General features: G+C 34.9%; 1 protein-coding gene across 10 annotated transcripts in view; it reads left to right on the top strand.

The window, feature by feature from the left end:
• NBEA (neurobeachin) overlaps positions 1 to 27,935 on the top strand; it is a 673,417-nt gene that overhangs the window by 109,674 nt on the left and 535,808 nt on the right. For all 10 annotated transcript variants that reach the window (XM_027557433.1, XM_027557431.1, XM_027557423.1 and 7 more), the window contains exons 7-8: positions 4,736 to 4,855; positions 6,825 to 6,971. In XM_027557433.1, the coding sequence (XP_027413234.1) occupies positions 4,736 to 4,855; positions 6,825 to 6,971 (267 nt within the window). The remainder of the gene's footprint in view (positions 1 to 4,735; positions 4,856 to 6,824; positions 6,972 to 27,935) is intronic.

Here is a 27,935-nt window from a genome sequence, read left to right as displayed (position 1 = left end):
TTTTTTTTTTTTTTTCAGGGAGTTTTATTCAGTTTCAGGGCATATTCTACCCCATATCCTCAGGAACCCAACCTAACAGATTTGGAACTCATGTAAGGTGGAGGGACTACTTCATTTCTTTTTCTTTGTCTTTTGTTATTCCATGTGTGTTGTGCCACATACTGAAGAAAATACTATTTTGAATGGGGTTTTCAAATATATACCTTTATTTTTTACAGAAGTCTAATAAAAAGTTTTCCCTTATGTAAGGGATAATTTAATTGTTATTTCTATTAAAGAATGACAATTTAGCAATAATTTATTAATATATTAGAAAATAGCTTGAAAGCAATGATTTTAAATAAATTTATACATTAGAAGGGGATTTCTTTTTTTCTGGATACAGATCCCACTAATTTTCATATAAGTCTCATTGACTGTCCTCTAGAAATTCTAATTTATTAGATTTGGGATGAGACCTAGGCAGTATCTGTCAAATGTGCCAAATTATTTTGAATTTTAGTGGGAATTTGTTAGAAATACTGATCTTGGACTTATTTTCATGGCAGGAATATGAGTTTTTAACAAATGCTCTATATGATTTTTCTCATCAGACAGGTTTGAGAAGCAGTGCTTCAAATAGTAGAAATAAGAAAACTTAAGAATCAAATAAAATTACCATTAATTAATAAAAAGCAGTTTAACCTGATTGTTCTCTCTCTCTCTTTTCTCTCTCTTTCTTTGTTTTTACATTGTTGCCTTTTGAAAAATACATTCCTATTTGTAACAAGTCTCCCTCTCTCTCTCTCTCTATATATATATATGTATATGTATATATGTGTGTGTGTGTGTGTATGTACATATATCTTGTAGGATCAGGGAGTGAAGTGGGTCTTGAAAGGCTTTCTGTAAAGATTTTTATAAAATCTTGAAAATCATAAGTATTTGATTTTGTGCTAAGTCGCTTCAGTGGTGTACAACTGTTTGCAACCCTATGAAGTGTAGCCTGCCAGGCTCCTCCGTCCATGGGATTGATTCTCCAGGCAAAAATACTGGAGTGGGTTGCCATGACCTTCTCCAGGGGATCTTCCTGACTTAGGTATCAAACCTGTGGCTCTTACATTTCCAACTTTGGCAGGCTGGTTCTTACTGTTACATCAGTCAAGATAACTCCACTCTCTTATTTTTTCCCTTTGTTTAGTTTTTTCAGGTGATACCCTAGCTAAGTTGTTATCCTTCCTCCTAAGAAGTTTAATTAGACTATCAAGAAGTGTTTTCCTAGTGCTATCACTTAACCAGATGTTTGAACTTGTGGAAATGAATGTAAATGATTAGTATATTACCTCATATGTAGTAAGTGCTCAATGCATATTAACTACTATTGATATTTGTGTAAATATCATGTTATATTTTTCTACTGAATTCTTAATATAGGCCTTTTTTATTGTTCCTGTTAGTATCTTTCTTTTATAGTGCTATTTTTGAGTCTCAAACTAAAGGCAGACCTCAGTGTACATTTATAGTATCAGTATACATATACACTCTCCAAGTTTATTCCTGTTTCCTTTAGTCAAAAACTATCAAGTCAAAACTTGGGCTTTTTTTGGTTCAAAAAGTCACTTGTCTGTCATCTGTAGAGTACATCTTGATTTTCCTAAGGAAAGAAGATAGAAAAGTTTATTTTCTTATAAATAAGTATTATTCATTTTGAGATCATTCATTAAATTGTGTATTTATTTATTTATTCACCCATTTAATCATACATGTTGATGTTATGACCAAAAGCAAATTCCAAACTTAATTATCTGGCTAATAATTGGCTAACTTTATTAATTAATTAAGTTGGTTACCACTATCCATTTAAGTGAAAAATTGGAAACCTTTTTAGATTCCCTTTTTAAAATTAGCACCTCCAGTCAGTTTTGTTAGCTACTTCCTGTCCCCCCCTTTTAGAATTACCGATGCCTTTATCTTAATGGCATCACTCACTCGATGGACATGAGTTTGAGCATGCTCAAGGAGATAATAGACAGGGAAGCCTGGCACGCTCCAGTCTGTGGGGTAGCAAAGAGCTGGACACAACTGAGCGTCTGAACAACAACAGCTCTTAGTCCCAACAGTCTCACTTCCTCACTGCTGTCAGTTATGTTCCTAAGCTATGGAGATGATCATTTCACTTTCCTGCCTAAAATTCTTTAGTGATACTGCACTTCAGTTCAGTTCAGTCACTCAGTTGTGTCCGAGTCTGCAATCCCATGGACTGCAGCACGCCAGGCTTCCCTGTCCATCACCAACTCCCAGAGCCTGCTCAAACTCATGTCCATTGAGTTAGTGATGCCAACCAACCATCTCATCCTCTGTCGTCCCCTTCTCCTCCTGCCTTCAATCTTTCCCAGCATTAGGGTCTTTTCCAGTGAGTCAGTTCTTCGCATCAGGTGGCCAGTGTATTGGAGCCTGAGCTTCATCCATCAGTCCTTCCAATGAATATTCAGGACTGATTTCCTTTACGATGGACTGGTTGGAGTCTCCTTGCTGTCCAAGTGACTCTCAAGAGTCTTCTCCAACACCACAATTCAAAAGCATCAATTCTTGAGTGCTCAGCTTTCTCTATAGTCCAATTCTCAATCCATACATAACTACTGGGAAAACAATAGCTTTGACTAGATAGACATTTGTTGGTAAAGTAATGTCTGCTTTTTAATATGCTGTCTAGTTTGAACATAACTTTTCTTCCAAGGAGCAAGTATCTTAATTTCATGGCTGCAGTCACCATCTGCAGTAATTTTGGAGCCCCCAAAAATAAAGTCACTGTTTCCATTGTTTCCCCATCTATTTGCCATGAAGTGATGGGACCAGATGCCATGATCTTAGTTTTCTGAATGTTGAGTTTTAAGCTAACTTTTTCACTCTCTTCTTTCACTTTCATCAAGAGGCTCTTTAGTTCTTCTCTTTCTGCCATAAGGGTGGTATAATCTGCATATCTGAGGTGATTGATTTTTCTCCTGGCAATCTTGATTCCAACTTGTGCTTCATCCAGTCCAGCATTTCTCATGATGTACTTTGCATACAAGTTAAATAAGCAGGGTGATGATATACAGTCTTGATGTACTCCTTTCCCGATTTGGAACCAGTCTGTTGTTCCATGCCCAGTTCTTAATGTTGCTTCTTCACCTGCATACAGATTTCTCAGGAGGCAAGTCAGGTGGTCTGGTATTCCCATCTCTCTAAGAATTATCCACAATTTTTTGGTGATCCACACAATCAAAGGCTTTGGCATAGTTAATAAAGCAGAAATAGATGTTTTTCTGGAACTCTCTTGCTTTTTCGATGAGCCACCGGATGTTGGCAATTTGATCTCTGGTTCCTCTGCCTTTTCTAAATCCAGCTTGAACATCTGGAAGTTCACGTTTCACGTACTGTTAAAGCCTGGTTGGAGGATTTTGAGCATTACTTTGCTAGCCTGTGAGATGAGTGCATTTGTGTGGTAGTTTGAACATTGTTTGGCATTGCCTTTCTTTGTGATTGGAATGAAAACTGACCTTTTCCAGTTGACCTGACATTTTTTTGTAACTAAGGAAGAATGTCATTTTGTGGTACTTTATTTTGTGAGTTTTTTAGTGCACTATTTTATTTTGTAAATCAAAATGAGGAAAATTAATTTTTGTTCAAAGTATTTCAGGTACCTTGAAATAAATAATATTTTAGTGGTTGAGAATTACTGTTATGGCTTTATAAATATCATACAAAGTAATAAATAATTTTATGTCAAATAATTGAATAGTGTTTTTAAGTAATCTGAAGAACAAAGTTTGTGTTTTATATTTTTATGTTGTGGCGGGGGGGGGATGAGTCTAAATCCCTCCTTACTGGTGAAAGCAAAATTGTTCAAACATCTGTAAATCATTTGTATTTTTCTGTTGTTTAGAAATAATGTTTACATATTATCTGTAATACACAATTATCTGAAGCAGGCTTTTGTCTGAATTAGACTAAGGTTTAGATTCACAAATTGTTAGAGAACTTAAACCATCTCATGTCAGAGTGCTTTTTGTTGACACTAGTAACTATAAAATTAGAGGTCAGTATAAACTTATTTCTTGTTTCTTAATTTATAGTCATACACTGTTTAGTTAGAAAATATAATTACTCCTAGATTTAATAATTCTACATTGTGAAATTGAAATTATCTCAATATTATTATAGCTATTAAAATGGTGTTCCTTTGACAGATTTTGCCTGACTATACAATCCAAAGTAGAATCCTACATTATTCTTTCTCAGTTTACAATGTCCTTTTCCACCCACAGTCATCATCATGGTTTTATAATTCTGTATTCATTTACTTGTCTAATGTATGGGTCCTTCCACTACTCCCTAAATTCCAGGGAATCTTGAATAAATAAATCTTGACCTAGGATCTAAAACTGTCACTGTGCCTGACACACTGCAAATATTATTAAATGAATGACAACAAATATAATTGTGTTTCCCCAATTTTTGGATCTTGATATAGTGAAAGGAATATCAGCCTAGGGCTCCAAAGGTTCTTGCTCTATTTCCATCATACATTTATTCTCTATAAATCATTTCTTTCATCTGTAAAATGAGAAATGGGAGAGGGAATTTGAAGTATTCATAGTGGATTATCATTAATATTCCTTCAAGTAATTTTTTGTAGTGTGGGATAAATGTTATGATTGCCTTTAATCAATAATAACCAAACATTACATATTGATTTCCTTATTTTTCATTTAAGTGGTACATGATCAGCATTGTCCACATTTACAATCGTTGGAGAAACAGTGAAATTCGGTGTTATGTTAATGGACAGCTGGTATCCTATGGTGATATGGCTTGGCATGTTAACACAAATGATGTAAGTTTTTATTTATCTATATTTTAATGTATTTGAGTCTTTGATATATTACTGCTTATAGCATGAATTGAATAATATAATTGTTTGGTAGACACTAGCTTTATTTTGAAGTTTTTTTCTATTAAGTGAATTTTGCCTTAATTTTTAATAATGAAATGGCTAAAAGACCTGGCAACCCACTCCAGTGTTCTTGCCTGGAGAATTCCAAGGACAGCGGAGCCTGGTGGGCTGCCGTTTATGGGCTTGCACAGAGTCGGACACGACTGAAGCGACTTAGCAGTGATAAAAAAAAAAGAAAATCGGTTGGGCAGATTATTAAGTTTTAGGTCAAAATTTAAATGCAATATTCTGTTCTTTTCAGAATCTTAAGCATTAAAAGATGTGTCTTATACTTTATTTTGATGTGAAAGGAGTACCTTAAATAGAATCAATATGAATAGTTTGTTAATATTGTTTATTAGATAAATGGTGGTAAATACTGTGGAGAAAGGTTAAGTGGGAACAAATATAGAAAATGTAGGTGTAGGGAAGGGAGATGCCAGATCATCCAGAGATGGCCTTAGTGATGAGACTAGAGAAAGCCATGTGGGTATTTGCAAGAAATATCCCATTCAGTGGAAACGTGAATGCAAAGGCTTTGGGGCAGAAGTGAAAAGTTCATCTTGGTTTTTATATTTCTTTAAAGTTTTTTTTTTTCTTTAAAGGCTCAAACAAAAAAATCAAAAAAGAATCTGTGACTGAAGCAAGTTGTAGATTGCAAAGTTTGAAAATATTTACTATCTATTCCTTTATAGGAATAGTTTGCTTATTCTGTCCTAGAAACTTATAGTTGGGTCATAGTCAATACATATTTATGAGAATAGTTTTTTTCCAAAATTAGAATATTCAGTAAAATTCTGCTTCATATTTGCCTTCCAAAGGGGACTGTCTTTTTATTGTAGGGTGATTTTGTTGACTGCCATTGACTCTATAGTCATATTTTTAAAAAGAAAGGAAACAAAGACTGATTTTTTAATTATTTGCAATAATATTCCAAGAAATGGAGAGGCCTAGAGAATAACACACACACACATGCACACATACATTATGTAGTCAGTTCTTCAGTTCCTGTACTTTTAATTAACGATTAGGTATTCTATGAGGAGTTTCTCCATTGGACCTCTTTCACAATTTTTTAGTTATATTATTGAGGCATCAAAGGGATGCCATACATATATAATGTCTTCCTCGCAGAATAACCTGTGAGGATGGGTAGTGAATAGTGACTACTTTCGCTGGTCTGGATAGATGGGGCCACGAGTTAGGTGAGATGTACGAATTAGAAGTGGGAAGGATCTTGTTAAATTTGGTTTTTTAGATGCTAAACTCCCCAGATGTAGAGCATTGGATAATACCATCTGCTTTTGTCAGCAGATTTTGATCATTATTGTTTATTTGATTCTGAGTTATACCAATTCATCTAGGAGAAGGAAGTGATTTTTCTTTGTGTCTTTAACTTAGGGTAGAGAAATAGAGAAATATATCCATAATGGAGAAATTAAGTAGAATTTAAAATTTTTCGTCCAGTGTGTTTATGGTTAAATTTGAGAGTCATTCTTTTGATTCAGGTAACTATTTATGGACAATTACAAATCATTATAGTTTAAAAAGTAAGTTATACTTTTGTAAATAAATAGTTTTAAGCTCTTTTGCTTTTAACTGTAGAATTTGGAAAGTTGGTCAAGTGATTATAGAATAGTCATTGTTTGCTTGCCAATAAATATGAAACATTTGACTGATTAACTTTCCCCAAAAAAATCTTTAGTTTTTTTTTATTATTTTTTAAATAATCCATAGAGTCTTAATTGTTGGTTTTTTCTGTTACTATTATTATGCTTTATGGTATTACTTACAATGAAGGCAGATATCCTTAAATATTTTGTCATTGCAAAATAAAACATTGGATTTTTTTATGACTTTTTAAAAATAGAGCTATGACAAGTGCTTTCTCGGATCTTCAGAAACTGCTGATGCAAATAGGGTATTCTGTGGTCAACTTGGTGCCGTGTATGTGTTCAGTGAAGCCCTCAACCCTGCACAGATATTTGCAATTCATCAGTTAGGACCTGGATATAAGGTAGGAAGATCATCTTATTATAAATTCTGTGGAAAGTTATAGGTGTGAAAGGTGAAATACCATACACAATATAGTATATAATGATAGGTTTTCTTAAATGTGGTTTAAAAGTCATTTCGGTATTTTGGAACTGAGTCATTATTTTGTTTCATTTTGTTTCAAAGGTGTTGTTTTCTCTTTTTAACTATTTTCCCCTTCCCTTCCTGAACATTTTTTTATTCTTTAGAATGTTTTCTAATGATGAAGCCAGAGCTTTTGTTGACATAATTCTTAAATAACTTTTGTAAAACCATATTGCTTAACATGATATTTGAAATCTCAAATTATAAAATATATGAATTATATTATGAACAAATGAAATGTTAGAGATAACCCAAATAGAATAGTTAATGATTTTGAAGGAAAATGATGTAAAAAATTACATGTAGCTGAAACTACTCAGTGTTAGCGTCTATTTTTTTGTTTGTTCTTTGCTGTTGCATGGAAGTGGGCAGACTAGTGCATATTGTACTTTTGCAAGACTATTTAGTGTGATTTACCATATTTTCTTGTTTTTTTGACTTTAAAAACAAAGATTTATTTAAGCAAGATATTGCTTTCACATATATGAATTCATTCTTAATGGGCAGTACACCTGGCTGGGGAAATATATAAGTTTTGTGTAAGTCACTTTTGGAATTGTGATATCCCAAACTGTATGGAGTTGAGAGAGAATACTACAGTATAATTCAAAGTGTTTATAATTCTGATGATCTTTCATGGAAGAATTGTTTTTCCTTTTTAAAACTTGGTGTTTAAATAATCAGTGTGAAGATTGTGCTATGGGAAAGGGAGTACTAAACATTAAAAATATTTTTCCTTTTGCCTTCGCATTTTTGCATTAATATTTCTGTTTAAAATTTTATGTTCTATATTGGACATGTAAGTGACAGTTTGAATTTACCCTTATGAAAAGATGTTTCTGCTCCCAGTGATTTTAATAACCATAATAATATTGAATGACAATAGTGCTCTCATTTCTCTGTCAAAGTGACAGTACTTGCTGCCATCTTTTGTCCATTTTATTTGTTTTGCTATCCACAGAAGTGAATTTGTGCTTGTTACAGCCACTTTTTCTTTCATGAGTACTCTGCTGGGTTTGAGTCCTAGTTATGCCATGTGTTGAATTTGCATGGAAATGTTTCTATAATTCAAATTTTTGAGTTAATATGCCACTTGCCTTCCTTTCATACTTCTTTTCCTTATTCCATATAAATATTTGAAGCTGGTTTCTTCAGGCATTAACAGAATGATATTAAGTCAGGTGACAAACCAGTGAAATATGAATAAAGTAGAAAATAAAATACAGCTATGAAAGCCATAAATCCAGTGTGGTTGCTATAGTGAAACTTCAGAATTGATGGGACCTTATTAGCAGCAAAGGAAAAAAGAAAAGATTAAACATGAGCAGGTATTAACTCTCTCTTTCAGAAAGGAGCAAATATTGTTCTGAACTACTTTACAAACTTAGCAGTTTGTCATGTGGCTCTTTCTTATCACATTATTTTATACCAGCGGTGAAAATAAGTAGTAACTCTATGTCACTTTGTTCTATATGCAAGTACTCATGTGATAAAGAATATATTCCTTGAACCTTAACGTAACAATAGAGTATATGTCATTATCTGCATCAGAGTCAGAACCTTTAAAAGAGAATGCTTCTCAGGATATCCCTGGTGGTCCAATGGTTAAGACCCTATGCTTCCACTTGCAGGGGGCACAGGTTCAATCCCTGGTCGGGGAATTAAGATCCCACATGCTGTGTGGCATGTACCCCCGACCCCCCAAAAAAAATTCCCAGAATTAAAGTAATGCATTAAGAAAAAGAGAAAGAAAAAGAAAATGCCTTTTGGGCATTTCCTAAAAAAAATTTTAAGTTTTGAAAGTTCCCAGTCTCTAGGCTTAGCCTGTGGGTTTCCTTATTGTTAATGAAGGTTGACTCTTAAGTTCATGGGTGTGTGTACTTCCTCAACTTGTGAATTTAAAAAGTACAATATCATCAGGACAGGCACCTGCAAAAATTTTGACATTGAAACTTTATTTCTGGAAATTTAGAAAATTAAGGAAGGGTACAGAGGATGCAAATGAAGATGAGATTGTGTTACGACAGGGGGCAAAGCTGAGGTGGCTCATACATTATAGTCTCAGTTTTCTTGGTGAGTAGGAGGCAAAGTCACTTCCTGAGAGAGAAGGGGTCGTGCGTTGCAGTGGAAATTTTAAGGTATGTCAGTCAGTCAGTTCAGTCGCTCAGTTGTGTCCGACTCTTTGTGACCCCATGGACTGCAGCATGCCAGGCTTCCCTGTCCATCACCAACTCCTGGAGCTTGCTCAAATTCATGTCCATCGAGTCATTAATGACATCTAACCATCTCATCCTCTGTCATCCCCTTCTTCTCCTGCCTTTAGTCTTTTCCAGCATCAGGGTCTTTTCTAAGGAGTCAGTTCTTCACATCAGGTGGCCAGAGTATTAGAGTTTCATCTTCAGCTTCAGAATATTCAGGACTGATTTCCTTTAGGATTGACTGAAAAGGTCTCCTGGCCGACCAAGGGACTCTCAAGAGTCTTCTCCAGCACCACAGTTCAAAAGCATCAATTCTTTGGTGCTCAGCCTTCTTTGTGGTCCAATTCTCACATCCATACATGACGACTGGAAAAACCATAGCTTTGTCTAGACCAATCCTGGTCAGCAAAGTAATGTCTCTGCTTTTTAATATGCTGTCTAGGTTAGTCATAGCTTTTCTTGCAAGGAGCAAGCATCTTTTAATTTCATAGCTGCAGTCACCATCTGCTGTGATTTTGGAGCCCAAGAATATAAAGCCAGTCATCATTTCCATCGTTTCCCCATCTGTTTGCCATCGAGTGATGGGACCGGATGCCATGGTCTTAATTTTCTGAATGTTGAGTTTTAAGCCAGCTTTTTCACCATTTCACTTTCCTTTTTTCCTTTGCCTTTTGGTTCTCTTCTTTGCTCAGCTATTTGTAAGGCCTCCTCAGACAACCATTTTTCCTTTCTTTTTCTTGCAGATGATTTTGATCACTGCCTCCTGTACAATGGCACGAACCTCTGTCCATAGATCTTCAGGCACTCTATCAGATCAAATCCCTTGAATCTCTTTGTCACTTCCACTGTATAATTGTAAGGGATTTGATTTAGGTCATAACTTGTATGGTCTAGTGGTTCTCTCTACTTTCTTCAATTTAAGTCTGCAGTGTGCAGTAAGGAGTTCATGATCTGAGCTACAGTCAGCAAAAACAAGACTGGGAGCTGACTGTCAGCTCCCAGTCTTGTTTTTGCTGACTGTATAGAGCTTCCCCACCTTCGGCTGCAAACAGTATAATCAATCAGATTTTGGTAGGGTATATTAATTAGTTGGCATTTGGTTTAAATTAAAAATGAAGCTTATATCATTAGTTGTTATATAATAACAATATTTGTATTTTTTTGCCTCAAAATGTCTGCAGAAAAGAGACACCACGGAAAGCATTGTAATAGTCAGACCGTATTGTCTGTGATTTGGAGCTTAATGTAGATAGCATGTCAACATCTGGGCTTTGAAATAAATAAGTTAATTCTCTCCACAAATAATGTCTTCACACCATCTATACCATGAAACCTGTCTCAAGTGATTTTCATCTGTAGATCATTAGAGTGCTAGGTAATTTTCTTTATCTGGAATGCCTGGTTTTAAGCACTGTAACTTGTCAGTGAATATTTTGTACCTGGTTATCTTTGGTAAACAGTAAATGAGGTAGGATATCACTGGTTAATTAAATAAATCATTGTTTGTGAGTAATTCATGGAAGACAGAATTTCTCACTGTAACTTTCTGTAGTTTAGTAAAGTTGTAGCTCATCTGGTAAAGAATCCCAGTTCAGTTCTTGGGTCGGGAAGATCCTCTGGAGAAGGGATAGGCTACAGACTAGTATTCTTGTGCTTCCTTGGTAAAGAATCTGCCTGCAATTTGGGAGACCTGGATTCAACCCCTGGGTTGGGAAGATACCCTAGAGAGGGGAAAGGCTACCCACTCCAGTATTTTGGCCTGGAGAATTCTAAGAGTCAGACATGACTAAGCAGCTTTCACTTTTCACTCTGAGTTAGATTGATTTTGGAGCTCCATTTGATTGTGGTTATTGAATTGTTTGCAAGGTTATGGAGTCATCTATAATATAAGATGGCATTTTGACATAAACTTGCAAAACAGATGTTTACAAAGTTTAGATATTTTATAATCATTACTGGAGATTTCCTAATTGTGAAATAAACATGTGACAAACAATCTTTATTTGCTGTATATTTCAGTATTTGGTTTTGTGTTCTGTCATTCAAGAAAATGGTAGCATCATGATTTTTAACAGTGTTTTATATTAAGATTAAGATCTAAGTGATAGGGGAAAATGTATAAGACAACCATCAGAATTAAAAGTCACTTTGGAGATTTTTCAGTACTTGTATGGAAGAGAAAGTTCCTAAGAAACTGATGTTCCCACAGATAACCATATAAAAAGTCTGGACGTAATGCAGAAGACATCAGAGCCTTGGAGACTGAATATAAAGCAGGCAAGTTTTAGAGGAGAGTCAAAACATGGAACCAGGCAGTCAGCATGGGCTAAGTTCGTCATTTTTTATCTTGATAGACAATCTTCCTGGCCAGAAAATATAAGGTAACAAGCATTGGGGTAACCAGCAATACAGGATGAGTAATGGGCCCCTAGAAAAGAGGCAGTCATAAAAGGGTATGAATTCTGTGTTAACAACAACTAAAAGAAAACAGTTGAAGTGTGTGGCTGACCCATGAAACCATGTATGATCATGATAAATGGATACTAGATTGTAAATAACAGTTCAAGAAATGAACTGACATCTGAGATGCCACACATAGAAAAAATGACAGTCTGTAATCATACCTAAAAGAGGAAATGATCCCCTGAAACAAAAGCATCAGGATATTTCAGAATATAGTCTCCACAGAATAATATCCAAAATGTCCAGCATATCATCACAAATTATTCATCCTATGAAAGGTCAGGAAAGTGTGACTTATTTTCAAGGGAAGAGAAAATTAGCACATACCCAACTCCAGGATAACCTAGAATTGTTTAATTATCACATGAGGACTTTTGGGGACTTTTTGTAACTAATAGGGTAAAAAAAAAAGTGCTTGTAATGAGTTAATAGGTGGAAATTATCAACTGCAACATACAAATATCAATGGAAATTTTGGAACTGAAAAATACATCTAAGGTAAAAAAGAAATCCAGTCTTTGCCTATTGCCAGAAAGAGAAATGAACATGGACATGAAAGAGATATGAATGAACTTGGATATAGATTGATAGCAACGTTAGAAGAGAGGTAGAAAAGATGGAGGGATCAAGAACCAAAGAGTTGTATGGGTGCAACCTTGAAATCTAGTATGCAAAATGATGAATTAAAAATTCACGTACGAAGGTAAGACAAGAAAAATTTAAACATAAGATTTTTCTCTGCTCTCTGAACTCCTTTCTCCCTTTTAGTATGATTGTCCATCTGCATTATGCATTAACCAGACCTTGCCCATGGCAGAAATACCTGCTCAATCCTAAAGATCAGTTTTTCTTCTTCTGTTGCCAGCTATGTAATTCCTTAGAATCCACAAGGAATCACAGGAATCTACTGTAATATCTCTCTACTCCATTTCCATCACTTTTTCCTTTTGAGGATCTGTTTATAGGTAGTTTTTTTTTTTTCTGATCTCATTCTTACTTCCTTTTGCTGTCTTACACATATATTTATGTCCAATACATTTGTAAATTAAATTTTTATAGAAATAAAAACCTCTGAGTAATTGGTACTTAATGTGCCTATGAAGTATGGTTATATAAATTTGCTATGTAAAATAGAGAAACTATTTTTAAACTATAATATTTAAAATGATTTTCCTTTTTAGCCAGTTAGTTTTGGAAGATATATGCATATTCAAAATATGTTACCATTTTTCAAGTTAATTGCATTTCTTTTCTGAAATTGCCTGCAGGGTTAGTTTTTAAGTGACACAAGGAAACAGTTCTCATTACTTTAGAGATAAACTGTATTTTTGATGAAAGATGGTTTTATGATGGCTTCAGGTCTTTTATTTTATTCTTTTTCCCAAAATTAAATCAACCCCTTGAGGATGACAGTTTGCCTTCAGAAATATAATTTAAAATGCTATAGAATTCAGTTGGTAGTGGGAGTGCAAAGCCAACTCCGGAAAGCCCCGAGTCGCATCATCATCTCCCCAAGAACCTCAGCTGCCTCAGCTGGCCTCAGTCATTATTGCAACCATGAGCATCCAGGCCCTGGCACGACCAGCTGTACCACCAGGAGCAGTGGCCCTGGTCACCTTACATCTTCAATAACTGCGCACAGAAGCAGGAATCTCATCACAAGAAGAAATGAATACAGCATTTCAGCAACAAGAAATGAATGAGAGTTGTTCAGACCTCAAGTACTTGCTTTTCAGCCCTTGTTTGTTGTTGTTTAGTTGGCTAACTTGTATAACTCTCTTACGTGTAGAACTCTCTTATGACCCTGTAGACTGTAGCTCACCAGTCTCCTCTGTCCATGGGATTTTCCAGGCAAGAGTACTGGAGTGGGTTGCCATCTTTTATCCCATAACCAGATAGTAGAACTATTACCTGCACTACATTACCTGAGCAGGCTCGAGTTTTTATTATCTTTACCTAAAGACTCTTCAGTGATGACAAACATGTTTGTTTTTTGTTGTTGTTGTTTGTTTTTTTAAAGCCTGTTTTTTAAATATACCTTTAAAAGTTTTTCTTTCATATCCATTCAAGTTGAGATTTTTAAGAACCTCATTTTCAGTTTGTAATAAAAGTTTACGATGTGATTTTTTTCCAAAAATGTCCACAAATTGCAAGCACCTGTTAATTAAGGTCTTTTAAAAACTCTTTAGATTCTGCAAATATTTTTAAGACCCTAGATATAATGAATATTTTGAGTATTGGAATATATGTGTAAGTAGTTCTGAGAGAACTCTTTTGCAAAATACAACACTCATTTGGTCATATTTGTTAAGGTATATTTGCTTTAAAATACCAGGCATATTACTTAATAGCTATAGTATATTTAGAATGCTAGAATTTCCATGAATGGAAAGAAAACTATTCTGTATGTTCTTCCAAAGTTCTAGTTTTATTCCTTCAGTGCAATGCCTTCAGCAGAATCTTATTTCCCATAGTCAAATAATTGTTACCCATTGGTCATAAAATGGTTAATTTCTACCAGATTTTTATCTAGTTAATGTACTAACAACTTTCTCCTCTGCCAACTCTGATTAATAAAGCTACCTAATGTTCTCTCAGGGGAAATAATATAATCTAATGTCATTCCTCATTGTTCAGAGATGTCCAATTACTATTTTTTAAAGTGTCATTATAAGGTTAGAGATTTAAGTGTATTTGAGGTGTTTCAACCAATTGTAGTTACTGTGTTTTTCTTTAAGAAGTTCAGATTGCTCCAAATCTGTGCAATTCATATCCCTTCTAGTTGGTCCCTTAGTCCTTTTGACATGACTCTAGTCTTTCATAACATCCTTACTATTTCCTATGACGACATATCTGGCTCATCCTGAACGTTTTATTGTTTCAGCCCTGAAGTCAATCGTTACTCCAGGAATCCCTAGTTTTTATTAATGGGAAATGTAAAATTTGTCTTGACCTCTTAGTTAAATATGTATCTCTTTTCTTCCACTTCGAGAGTTCTTGTGGCAAGTACACATATTGTTATAGAATTAGAAAAGCCCATAATTACACAAGTAACAATCTAAGAATAGCTATGCCAACACTATTCTACTAATAACTGAAAACACTTAACCTTGTTTTGCATATACTCTCTCTATTCTCCTTGCCATTTTTAAATTTTGAGGTATATTATGGGCTGACTTGTGGTTCCCCCAAAATTCATATGTTTAAATTCCAACTCCCAGTATCAGAATGTGTCTATATTTGGAGATAGGGTCTTTAAAGAGGTAAAGTTAAATGCAGTCATTAGGGTGGGTCCTGATACAATATGAATATTGTGCTTATAAGCAAAGGAACTTAGGATATAGACACTCACAGAATACCACGTTAAGGCATAGGAAGGAAAGTGGGCCATTTACAAGCCAAGGAGAGAGGTTTGGGAGAGGATTCAGAAGAAACCAACCCTGCTAACACTTTGAACTTGGATTTCTAGCCTCCAGAATTGTGAGAAAATAGGTTTTTGTTGTTTAGGCTACTCAGACTTTGGTGTTTTGTTATGACAGTCCTAGAAAACTAAATATAAGAGATTAGCTACATTGTGAGTCATGTAGTTATTACATATTATTGTTGTTGTTGTCCAGTTGCTCAGTCATGTCCAATTCTTTGCAACCCCATGGACTGCAGCATGCCAGGCTTCCCTGCCCTTCACCATCTCCTGGAGCTTGCTCAAACTTATACCATCGAGTTGGTGATGCCATCCTACCCTCTCATCCTCTGCCACCCCCTTCTGTCTTCCATCTTTCCCAGCACTGGACTCTTCTGATGAGTCAGCTCTTGGCATCACGTGGCCAAAGTATTGGAGTTTCAACTTCAACATCAGTCCTTCCAGTGAATATTCAGGACTGATTTCTTTTAGAATGGACTGGTTGGATCTCCTTGCAGTCCAAGGGACTCTCAAGAGTTTTCTCCAACACCGCAGTTCAAAAGCATCAATTCTTTGGCACTCAGCCTTCTTTATGGTCCAACTCTCACATCCAGACATGACTACTGGAAAAACCATAGCTTTGACTAGATGGACCTTTGTTGGCAAAGTAATGTCTCTGCTTTTTAATATACTGTCTAGGTTGGTCATAGCTTTTCTTCCAAGGAGTAAGCGTCTTTTAATTTCATGGCTGCAGTCACCATCTGCAGTGATTTTGGAGCCCAAGAAAAGTCTGTCACTGTTTCCATGGTTTCCCCATCTATTTGCTATGAAGTGATGGGACCATATGCCACGATCTTCATTTTTGGAATGTTGAGTTTCAAGCCAGTTTTTTCACCCTTCTCTTTCACTTTCATCAAAAGACTCTAGTTCCCCTTTGCTTTCTGCCATAATGGTGGTATCATCTGTGTATCTGAGGTTATTGCTATTTCTCCCAGAAATCTTGATTACAGCTTGTGCTTCATCCAGCTTTTGCATCATCATTTCACATGATGTCCTCTGCATATATGTTAAATAAGCAGGGTGAAAATATACAGCCTTGATGTATTACATATTATTCTCCTTCTTTTTAAATTCTTAGTCATAGTTTTATAAGTATATATTTGATATTCATCACAGTCCTTACATTGATCTGTCTTGCCTGTGCTGTGCTGTGTCGCTTAGTCATGTCCAACTCTTTGGAACCCCATGGACTGTAGCCCGCCAGGCTCCTCTGTCCCTGGGGATTCTCCAGGCAACAATAATGGAGTGGGTTTCTGTGCCCTCCTCCAAGTGTTCTTCCCAGCCCCGGGATCGAACCCTGGTCTCCGGCACTGCAGGTGGATTCTGTACTGTCTGAGCCACCAGGGGAGCCCATTCTGTTTTACCTATCTGAAGCTAATTATATAGCTTATTCCTCAGGAAGGACTCAGAATAATGTTTTTGAGAGCTACATTTCCGTGTTAGTTTATCAAGAGCCATTATGTTTGATAGCCATTTGCTTGGCTATATCTAGACTGACATTTCTTTGTACCACTCAAACATGTTACTGATTTTCTTCTGGCTTAAAGTGTTTTGTTCAAAGGACTATTTCTTTTTAACTTCTTCCTTTGAATTCAGCAATTTTGCTGGATATGTCTTGGCTATCCTGAGTTGATTTCTTAGTTAAGTGATATGCACTTTCAGTATGCAGTTTTGCATGTTTTTGTATTACAAGGAATTTTTGATACTATTTACTGTTTGTTCTATTTCATTGCTTTTGTTTTCTTCAGAGACTTGACTATACTTGTTTGGTTTACTTTGCTTATCTTTAATATTTGTCACTATCTCTTGAATTTTCATCCTTTTTTCTTTCTCATTCTTAAACTTGAAAAGAAAGTGAAACTTACAGAAAAATTACAAGCACAGTAGTAAGATAAATTTCTCCCCTGAACCATTTAAAAGTATTGCAGACATAATGCCCTGTCTTCCCTGACTATTGTGTTTATACAAACAAGACCATTCTTTTACAGGATTTCTAACATCAGTGTGTTACTACCATTTAATTCACAGACCCCGTTAGAATTTTGCTAATTGACCCATAATGCCCTTTATAGGAAAATTATCTAGTTCACAGCGGTTATATATAATGTATCTTTTGTCTGCTCAATAAAACAGTTTCTTAGTCTTTGTCTCCCATACCTGGATAACTCTGTTGGGTGAACACCCTCCTCCCCTCTATAGGACTTTGACACCATGATGCTTCCTTGTGTGGTTATGCTCCTGACTTTGCTCAGGGCTCTGCTATGCTTCTGGCCACTGCAACTCCTCATCTTTCCTCCTAGTGCCAACTCCTACCTTGTTTAGCCCTTCCTGTTAGCTTTATGAATTTTCCAGAAGGCAGGGAAAATAGCAAGAGGAAAAGAGCTCCATTTAAAAATTTTTATTTTTATTTTTGTTGAACACCCAAAACATTTTATGTTGGGGTATAGCCAATTAAAAATGTTGTGACAGTTTCAGATGAATAGTGAAGGGACTCAGCCATACATATACCTGTAGCCATTCTCCTCCAAAACCACCTCCCATGCAGGCTGGAACATTATATTGAGCAGAGTTCCATGTGCTATACAATAGGTTTTTGTTGGTTATACATTTTAAATACAACAGTGTACACACATGACCTTCCCAAAGTCCTTAACTATCCCTTCCTCCGGCATTCATGAGTTTGTTTTTATTTGTGTAACAGCTTTACTGAGGTATAATTTACATATATGCAATTCACTTGCTTAAAAACTGAATTATCCGGTGGTTTTAGTAATGCAGCTATCAACATAGGGGATTTTAGAGCATTTTACCATCTCAGAAAGAAACGTTGTACCCTTTAGCTCTCACCTTTTTATTCTCTCAGTCTTCCTCATTCCTAAGCAGTCACTCTATAGATTTGCCTATTCTGGGCATTTCATGTAAATTTTGAAATTGGGAAATGCTGGATCTCTGTCATTTCCACATGAATTTTAGGATCAGCTTGTCAATTTCTGGGGTCAAAAATAACAAAACAGTAACAACAAAACCCAGTTGGGATTTTGTGGAGATACTATTGAATCTTCAGATCAATTAAGGGACATTTACTAACTACACAATAGTAAGTCTTTCAATCCTTGAACATGTATGGCTTTAGATTTATTTGTTTTAATAATTTCTTTCAAAGATGTTTTGTACTTTTTCAGTTCAGTCAGTTCAGTCACTCAGTCATGTCTGCCTCTTTGCGACCCCATTGACTGCAGCACGCCAGGCCTCCCTGTCCATCACCAACTCTCAGAGTTTACTCAGACTCATGTCCATTGAGTCGGTGATGCCATCCAACCATCTAATGCTCTGTTGTCCCCTTCTCCTCCCACCTTCAATCTTTCCCAGCATCAGAATCTTTTCAAATGAGTCAGCTCTTCGCATCAGGTGGCCAAAGTATTGGTGTTTCAGCTTCAGCATCAGTCCTTCCAGTGAACACTCAGGACTGATCTCCTTTAGGGTGGACTGGTTGTATCTGCTTGCAGTCCAAGGGACACTCAAGAGTCTTCTCCAACACCACAGTTCAAATGCGTCAATTCTTCAGCACTCATCTTTCTTTATAGTCCAACTCTTACATCCATACATGACTACTGGAAAAACCATAGCCTTGACTAGACGGACCTTTGTTGGCTAAGTAATGTCTCTGCTTTTTAATATGTTGTCAAGTTTGATCATAACTTTTCTTCCAAGGAGCAAGTGTCTTTTAATTTCATGGCTGCAGTCACCATCTGCAGGGATTTTGGAACCCAAGGAAGTAAAGTCTGCAACTGTTTCCACTGTTTACCCATCTATTAGCCATGAAGTGATGGGGTCAGGTGCCATGACCTTAAGTTTTCTGAATGTTGAGCTTTAAGCCAACTTTTTCACTCTCCTCTTTCACTTTCATCAAGAGGGTCTTTAGTACTTTTTGCCATAAGTCAAATGCCAGAATTCTTGGACTTCTTTTATTAAATGTATTCTCTAGTATTTTATTATTTTGGTGCTGTTGTAAGACAGAGTTATTTTTAAATATTATGTTTGGATTTTCTTTACTAATATATACTGTAGATTTTTGTGTTTCATTTCTGTATACTGCATCTTGCTGAATTTATTCACACTAATAGTTTGTGTTTGTGTGTGTGTGTGTATTCTTTAGGATTTTCTATGTACAAAGCTATGTCATCTGCAGATAGAGATACATTTACTTCTTACTTTCTGAGTGCTTTTTCTTATCTAGAATCTCTAGTATAAGATTGAACATTAGCACAGTTATCTTTGTCTTGTTACTGATATTAGTGGGAAAACTTTCAGTTTTTAGCATTAAATGTGTTGTTATCTGTGAAGTTTCCATTGATGCATTTTATCAGAATGGGATAACTTCATTCTGTTCCTGTTTTGCTGGACAGTTTAAAATAAAAGGTACTGGATTTTGTCAATTACTTCTGTGTTTATTAAGATGATCACCTCTTGAGATGATAATATTAACATATTAAATAGTCTAGGTACAGGTTTGCCACTTTTGATCTTTACAAAGAATCAGCTTTTTTGGTTTTGTTGTATTTTTCTCTGCTGTTTGTTTGTCTTATTCTCTAGTAATTTTTCCTATAATTCTTAGTCTGTATATTTTTGTTCAAGTCTTCTCTTCTCTGTTGACTTCTGCCTAGTTGTTCTCTCCACTATTCAAGTTGGGAATTGACGTTTTCGTCTGTTACTGTCAACTTTTCTATTTCTTTCTTTTTACCTGTCAAGTTCTTCATGTATTTTGGTGCTTGGTTGTTAGGTCCACATATATTATCATTTTCCTAATGGTTTGACTCTTTTATTATTATTAAATGTTTCTCTATATCTAGTAATATTTTTTTTGAAGTGTTTGTCTCAGATATTAGCACAGTTATTGGAGCTTGTGATTTATTGATAAATTTTCCCTTTCATTTACTTTGAATCCATTTTCAACTTTGAATCTGAAGTATGTCTCCTATAGGCAACACAGTGTAGATCTTGTTTTATTATCCTGTCTAATAATATTCTCTTTTGATTGTATTGTTTTTCCATTCACGTTTAATTTTACTGATATAGTTGAATTTACATTCATCATTTTATTTGTTACCTATGCATTATGTTCTTTTGATTCCTTTATTCCTTCTTTACTGCTTTATTTTGAATTAAATGATTATTTTTTACTGTAGCATTTTCATTTGTTTTTTCACTTTTTTTTGGCCTTATTTATTTAATGTTTGCTGTAGTACTTGCCACTTAAATTTTAACTTAGGATCAGCTTCAGGTTTATACCAAGTTAATTACTGTGAGATATAGAAATGTTACTTTTATAGGTCTATTGTGTTTTTTGCTTTTTGTGTTAAATTGTTATATGTAGTACATACTACAGTGTTGGTTACAAACCCAACATTACATTATTCTAATTATTATATTATATACTTATATGTCTTTTAAGGAAGTCAAGAAAGGAAAAGTAACTGGTTTATAGATTTTGTTATATTAAGCTCATTTTTTATTTATGATGATCCCTCATTTGTTCATTTACCACCTGAACTTACTTCGTTAGCTCAATATGGCTTTTTCCACCCTCCTCCTTTGTGTTGTTATTAGCAAATGCATTACATTTTTATGTTATAGGCAAAAGCACACATAATGTATATATATTTTATAAAATTGCTTTGAAATCAATTAAGAGGGAATAAAGGAGAATAAATATACATTTTTACCATCTTTTATAACTTCATGACTACTTGATGCTCATTGTTTTTCATGTCAATTCAAATTGCTGTCTGAGCTCTTTACTTTTAGCTTGACAGACTTTCTTTGTTATTTCTTGTGTTTATGTAATTCATGAAATTAAAGGACGCTTGCTCCTTGGAAGAAAAGCCATGACCAACTTAGCATATTAAAAAGCAGAGATATTACTTTGACGACAGAGGTCCATCTATTCAAAGCTATGGTTTTTCTAGTAGTCATGTATGGATGTGAGAATTGAACCATAAAGAAAGCTGAGTGCTGAAGAATTGATGCTTTTGAACTGTGGTGTTGGAGAAGACTCTTGAGAGTCTCTTGGACTGCAAAGAGATCCAACCAGTCAATCCCAACGGAAATCAGTCCTGAATATTCATTGGAAAGACTGATGTTGAAGCTGAAACTCCAATACTTTGGCCACCTGATGCGAAGAACTGACTCATTGGAAAAGACCCTGATGCTGGGAAAGATTGAAGGTAGGAGGAGAAGAGGATGACAGAGCATTAGATGGTTGGATGGTATCACCGAGTCGACGGACATGATTTGAGCAAGCTCCGGCGGTTGGTGACGGATAGGGAAGCCTGGCGTGCTGCAGTTTTTGTGGTCGCAAAGAGTCTGACATGACTGAGCGACTGAACTGAACTTAGATCAGCTAATAGCCCTTTATATCAGTTTTTATTTACTTGGGCATGTATCTTGTTTTCCTTTCAGATTGCTGGATATAAATTCTTGGTTGATTTTTATTTTTTTCCTTTGAATACTTTGAATGTTTTATTCCTCTGTGTTCTGGCCTCCATTTTTTCAGATGAGAAGTAAATAGTCATTTTTCTCTTGCTGCTTTTAAGATTTTCTCCTTGTGTTTCAGCATTACTATGTACGACTTTTCTGTTAGCAGATTTCCTTGCTTTAATTCTTCTTCAAGTTCATCGGCTTGCTGAATGAGTAATACAGTGCTTTTCAATAAATTGATAACTTCTATCCATTAAGGTTTTGAATATTTGCCTCTCTTTTCTCTTTCTTGTCTACCTCTGATATTCTCTTTCTTTATATGTTCATACACTTGTTTCCTCCATTTTTTCTGAGACTTTGATCATTCTTCAGTATTTTTCATCTCTGATTTTTGGGTTGCATAATCAGTATTTATATTTGCTAATTCTTCTGATTTTTCACATCTACTGTTCACACCCTCTGTAGAATTTTTCAATTCAGTTATACTTTTCAACTCCAGAATTTCTATTTGGATTGTTTTTATAGTATCTTTCTCTCTTTTAAGAAATAATGTTGAATTTTAATTATATTACTATTTTAAAATACAAATTTTACTGTTATTTTAATAAAATACTAATTTTATTAATTTTTTCCAGTTTTATATAGAAGTATTTGGCATACATCACTGAGTAAGTTTCAGGCATACATCATGGTGATTTGATTAAATAGACTGTGAAATTACTATTATAATAGATTCAGCTAGTATCCATCTTCTGATACAGATATGATATAAAAAAAAGAAAAAAGACAAAAAATTTCCTGTGATTAGAACCCTTAAAATTTATTCACTTCACTTTCCTATGTAGCATTATCTATCTCTTAATTGATACCGTCTGTTTAATGTGACCTTTTCATAACTGTATTTACTTCTCTGATTGTGGTTTCCTTTAGTTCTTTGAACATATTTTTAATGGCTTCTTTGAAATCTTTTTCTGTTAAATCTGACATCTGGGCTGCTCTCACAAGCCGTTTCTGTTGCCTGCTTCTTTTTCCATATATGTGTCATATTTTCCTCTTTCTTTCTCTCTCTCTTGATGTTTGGTTGGAAAGCAGACATTTTTAGGTAATATATTGTTGCATGTCTGGGTACTAGAGCCTTGTTCACATTCTGTGGCTTGTTTGTTTATTGACTACATGGATTACTTTAGTATCATTTTCAATTTTCTTCTTCTTTTTTTTAATTTAATTTAATTTTATTTTTTAACTTTACAATCCTGTATTCGTTTTGCCATACATCGAAATGAGTCCGCCACAGGTATACATGTGTTCCCCATCCTGAACCCTCCTCCCTCCTCCCTCCCCATACCATCCCTTTGGGTCGTCCCAGTGCACCAGCCCCAAGCATCCAGTATTGTGCATAGAACCTGGACTGGCTACTTGTTTCATATATGATATTATACATGTTTCAGTGCCATTCTCCCAAATCATCCCACCCTCTCCCTCTCCCACAGAGTCCAAAAGACTGTTGTATACATTCAATCTTCTTCTTTTAATTTTCTCTTCAGTATTTGTAAGAACTCACCATTGAAGTTCCAGCCTACAGTGTTCTCTGTATAGAAATTAAAACATAAATACAGATTTTTAAACAAATGTCAGAGAATTCATATTTTATATTTCTTGGAATGCTTTTTAATTTTACTTTTCAAGGAATATATGCATTTCATTCATATGATTTTAGTCTTTGGAAATTTGCTGAAGTTTGTTTTATGAACCCAAATGTGTTCTTTTTGCTAGTCATTCCATGTGTCCTTGAAAAGAATGTATCTTGTCCTCTTTTTTCATGTAATATTCCATACTGAAATATTATACTGAAGTGTTCTATATTTAAGAAAGCTGCATCATATGTCACTCCTTTGAGAATGAAAGTGAAAGTGCAAGTCGCTCAGTCATGTCTGACTCTTTGCGATCCCATAGACTATACAGTCCATGGAATTCTCCAGGCCAGAATACTGGAGTGGGTAGCCTTTCCTTTCTCCAGGGTCTCTTCCCAACCCAGGGATCAAACCCAGCTCTCCTGCATTGCAGGAGGATTCTTTACCATCTGAGCCACAAGGGAATCCCCCTTTGAGAATAATTAGTGCAAAATGTTCTTGAATGTTTTATTGTTAACATATGTAGCGGTTTTATTGACATATAATTTACAGTTCTCTCCTCTTAAGTATACACATTATTTTATCTATGTTTATAGAGTTGTGCAAACATCACCACAATCCAATTTTAGAACATTACCACCACCCCAGAAAGATCTCACATGCCTATTCACAGTCATTCCTTGTTCTCATCCCCATCCTACTCATATCGTTTTATATAATAATTCTCTTTTTAAAAATGCTTCTTAAAGTAATAATGCAATAAATATTTATATTTATGCATAGATCAGCTTATTATTTGACTAGTTGGTAGTGATCTGAATGCCACAAATGGGATTAAGTCAAGACAATTATATTTACATGATTGATTATATGTTTACAGTCATTTAAATTGGATCATATTTTTTAAATATGATACAATTAATTATGATATGAAATTGTTTTGCTGCTATAAGCCAAACTACAAAATAATGATCTTTATATAACAGATTGAAAAAATTAAGACCATTGTTTTCCCAAGTAAGGCTAGGTTTTATTAGACATCTTACATTATATTTCCCCTCCCAAAATTTTATAACTTTCAAGAGACTATATTAAACATTTCTGATTACTTTGATAGCTCTATGAACAAAATGAAAGTAAAGGTTTATTATCTGATAATGGAATGTACATATATTTCAGCTATGTTAAAATGCAGACATGGAGAAGCTATTTATACATTTGCAGTATTTTGTTTCGGTCATTATTTTTAGAAACCATAGGCTCTGAGTTCATAAGCATCATAGTTATAATGATACCTATGATACATAGGTATTATACATAATTATACTCCCCCAAAAAACAAACAAAAAAGGGAAAGAAGTATCACTAAACTGCTTCACAAAAATTGTTTTTAAAAAGTAGTGATTATGAGCCAGAGTGGAAGTTTTGCATAACTTTTTACTTAAATTTACTTAAATTCATTAAATATTCAGTGCATAACTGTTGCATAACTTTTTACTTAAATTTACTTAAATTCATTAAAAGTTCAGTGTAGGACAAAGGACATGAGTGGTTTCATATCTGTACTTAATGATTCTTACTTGGCACTTACGCTAATTTGATATTTTGTCTTAATTTTAGGATTTGATTGGTTGGGTCATTTTAAGCTATGTTGAAGTACTGTCTTCATTCATTGAAATATTCTATACTAATCCATTTGCCCTTTTTGTTGGCACAGTTGTGGCTATATAATCTTTTCTTTTCTCTACATTCTTGTTTATCAGGGACTGGTAATCATGATTGTAGGGCATGTGTTGGGCTTCCCACCTGGCACTAGTGGTAAAGAACCTGCCTGCCAATGCAGGAGACATAAGAGACGTTGGTTTGGTTCCTGGGTGGGAAGATCCCCAGGAGGAGGAAATGGCAACCCACTCCAGTATTCTTGCCTGGAGAACACCATGGATGAAGGAGCCTGGCAGACTACATACAGTCCATAGGGTCGCAAACAGTCAGACACGACTAAAGCGACTTAGCATGCATGCATGCAGGGCATGTAGTTGAGTAAAATTAAATAACATATTAAATAATTGTTTTATTCAATGAACCATTCTAAGCTTTGGGGATTAAAAATGAGTAAGCTTATACTTTATTATGAGAATAATTGTATATGTAAACATTTGTAATTAAAAATTGGTATGTATACCACAAAGAAAGTATAATGCAGATACTATTAACATTTTGTGGAATGATGATTAATTCCAGCTACAGAAGATTTAGGAACTCTTCATAGAGAAATATATTTTTTAGGGTTCTTGAAAAAATAAATTTAAGAGGCAGAGCAGGACAGTGGGCATGAATGAAGAGATAGAAGCAAGGGATATGTTTATGGATTGTTCCATAATCAGGTGTGACTGCAAAGCAAAATAGAGAGTAGATAGAGTGATTTGTGGTAGAATGTGAGAGTGATTACTGTAAGCTGAAACCAAGTTGATGAAGGCTTTGAATATCAAAATAATTTCCTTTAATGTGGAATTATCAAAAAATCGCTAGCAGGAGAATGGTTTAATCCTATTTATGTATTTGCCTTGAGATGTTTGGAGATATTAGAGTTTGGATGCTAATTTTTTAATGAATTCAGATGGACTATTTATTCATTTTGAAGAGAAAATCATTGTACATTATATAAGTGGAAACATTCTCTTAATTGTATATCAGGAAAAGTGATTCCTTGAATATTGGAATGTCATTACTATGTTAATATCAGCAACATTTGTCACATAATGAGTCTGGGGAAAGGAATAGATTTTGTCATATGTATGTTATCCTAACATAAATTCAATGATAAATGACTATATTTTTGATGCCTGTGAAGGTTTCAGAGATTAGTGTTAGAAAATAACATGCCTCTGCTCATATAATAATTAGATAAACAGTTTTCTTGCATTTAGCAGTGTTGTGACACATTTTCTCATATTCGTGTTAAGTAATTCCAGTTTGATTGATTAAGGTTCTACTCAGTGAAATTTTGCCTAATTAGCAGCTATGTCAGTTACCTGAATTTCACTGTCATCTATATATTATGCCATTACCATAAAGTTTATGGTGAATGTTTTATGAGTAATGTTTAAGAAAAATTAACATAGAAGATGTATAGTATTAAGTAGAAAAGGATATAGTGATAATAGCAGCTACCATTTGGCTTTAAAAGTACCAGGTATTGTTTATAGTGCTTTATTTATAGTATTTTGTGTGTTGGGTGTGTAGCAGATGAAAGGCAAATAACTTGTGGGTGGTTTCACAACTGTAGGTGATAGCGTTGAGATTCAGATGCAAGTCTAACTGGTTTTGAAGCTACAGATTTTAACTCCGTTGTACTGTACAGACAATATGATATTCTTTTTTAATTTTTAAAGCTTTTTGTCCAGTTTTATTGAAATGTAATTTATCATAACTTCTCTTAGTTTGGGTTTCCCTGGTGGCACAGTGGTAGAGATTCCACCTGCCAAGCAGAAGATGCGGGTTCGATCCCTGAGTTGGAAAGATCCCTTGGAGAAGGAAATAGCAACCCACTGTAGTATTCTTGCCTGGACAATCCCATGGATGGACAACAGAGCCTGGTGGGCTACAGTCCATGGGGTTGCAAAGAGTGAGACATGACTTAGTGACTAGACAATAACAACAACAAATTTCTTACTTTAATGTGTAGAGCATAATGATTTGACATGTATATATTGCAAGATTTATCACAGTAAAGATAATTAACAAATCTGTCACCTTTCATAGTTACAATTTTTGTGTGTATTGAGAACTTTTAAAATCTACTCTCAGGAACTTTCAAACATACTGTTATTAACTATAGTCAACATTCTTTTTTTTGTTTGTTTTTTAATTTTTTTTTAATTTTATTTTATTTTTAAACTTTACATAATTGTATTAGTTTTGCCAAATATCAAAATGAATCCGCCACAGGTATACATGTGTTCCCCATCCTGAACCCTCCTCCCTCCTCCCTCCCCATACCATCCCTCTGGGTTGTCCCAGTGAACCAGCCCCAAGCATCCAGTATCGTGCATCGAACCTGGACTGGCATCTCGTTTCATACATGATATTTTACATGTTTCAATGCCATTCTCCCAAATCTTCCCACCCTCTCCCTCTCCCATAGAGTCCATAAGACTGTTCTATACATCAGTGTCTCTTTTGCTGTCTCGTACACAGGGTTATTGTTACCATCTTTCTAAATTCCATATATATGCATTAGTATACTGTATTGGTGTTTTTCCTTCTGGCTTACTTCACTCTGTATAATAGGCTCCAGTTTCATCCACCTCATTAGAACTGATTCAAATGTTTTCTTTTTAATGGCTGAGTAATACTCCATTGTGTATATGTACCATAGCTTTCTTATCCATTCATCTGCTGATGGACATCTAGGTTGCTTCCATGTCCTGGCTATTATAAATAGTGTTGCGATCAACATTAGGGTACACGTGTCTCTTTCCCTTCTGGTTTCCTCAGTGTGTATGCCCAGCAGTGGGATTGCTGGATCATAAGGTATATTGCATACCCAGAACTTATTTATCTTATAACTAGAAGTTTGTACTCTTTGACCACCTTCATCCACTTTCCCATCC

The sequence above is a fragment of the Bos indicus x Bos taurus genome, chromosome 12 (genome assembly GCF_003369695.1).
Source record: "Bos indicus x Bos taurus breed Angus x Brahman F1 hybrid chromosome 12, Bos_hybrid_MaternalHap_v2.0, whole genome shotgun sequence".
Taxonomy (NCBI): domain Eukaryota; kingdom Metazoa; phylum Chordata; class Mammalia; order Artiodactyla; family Bovidae; genus Bos; species Bos indicus x Bos taurus.
This window is presented reverse-complemented; position numbering and strand designations above follow the sequence as displayed.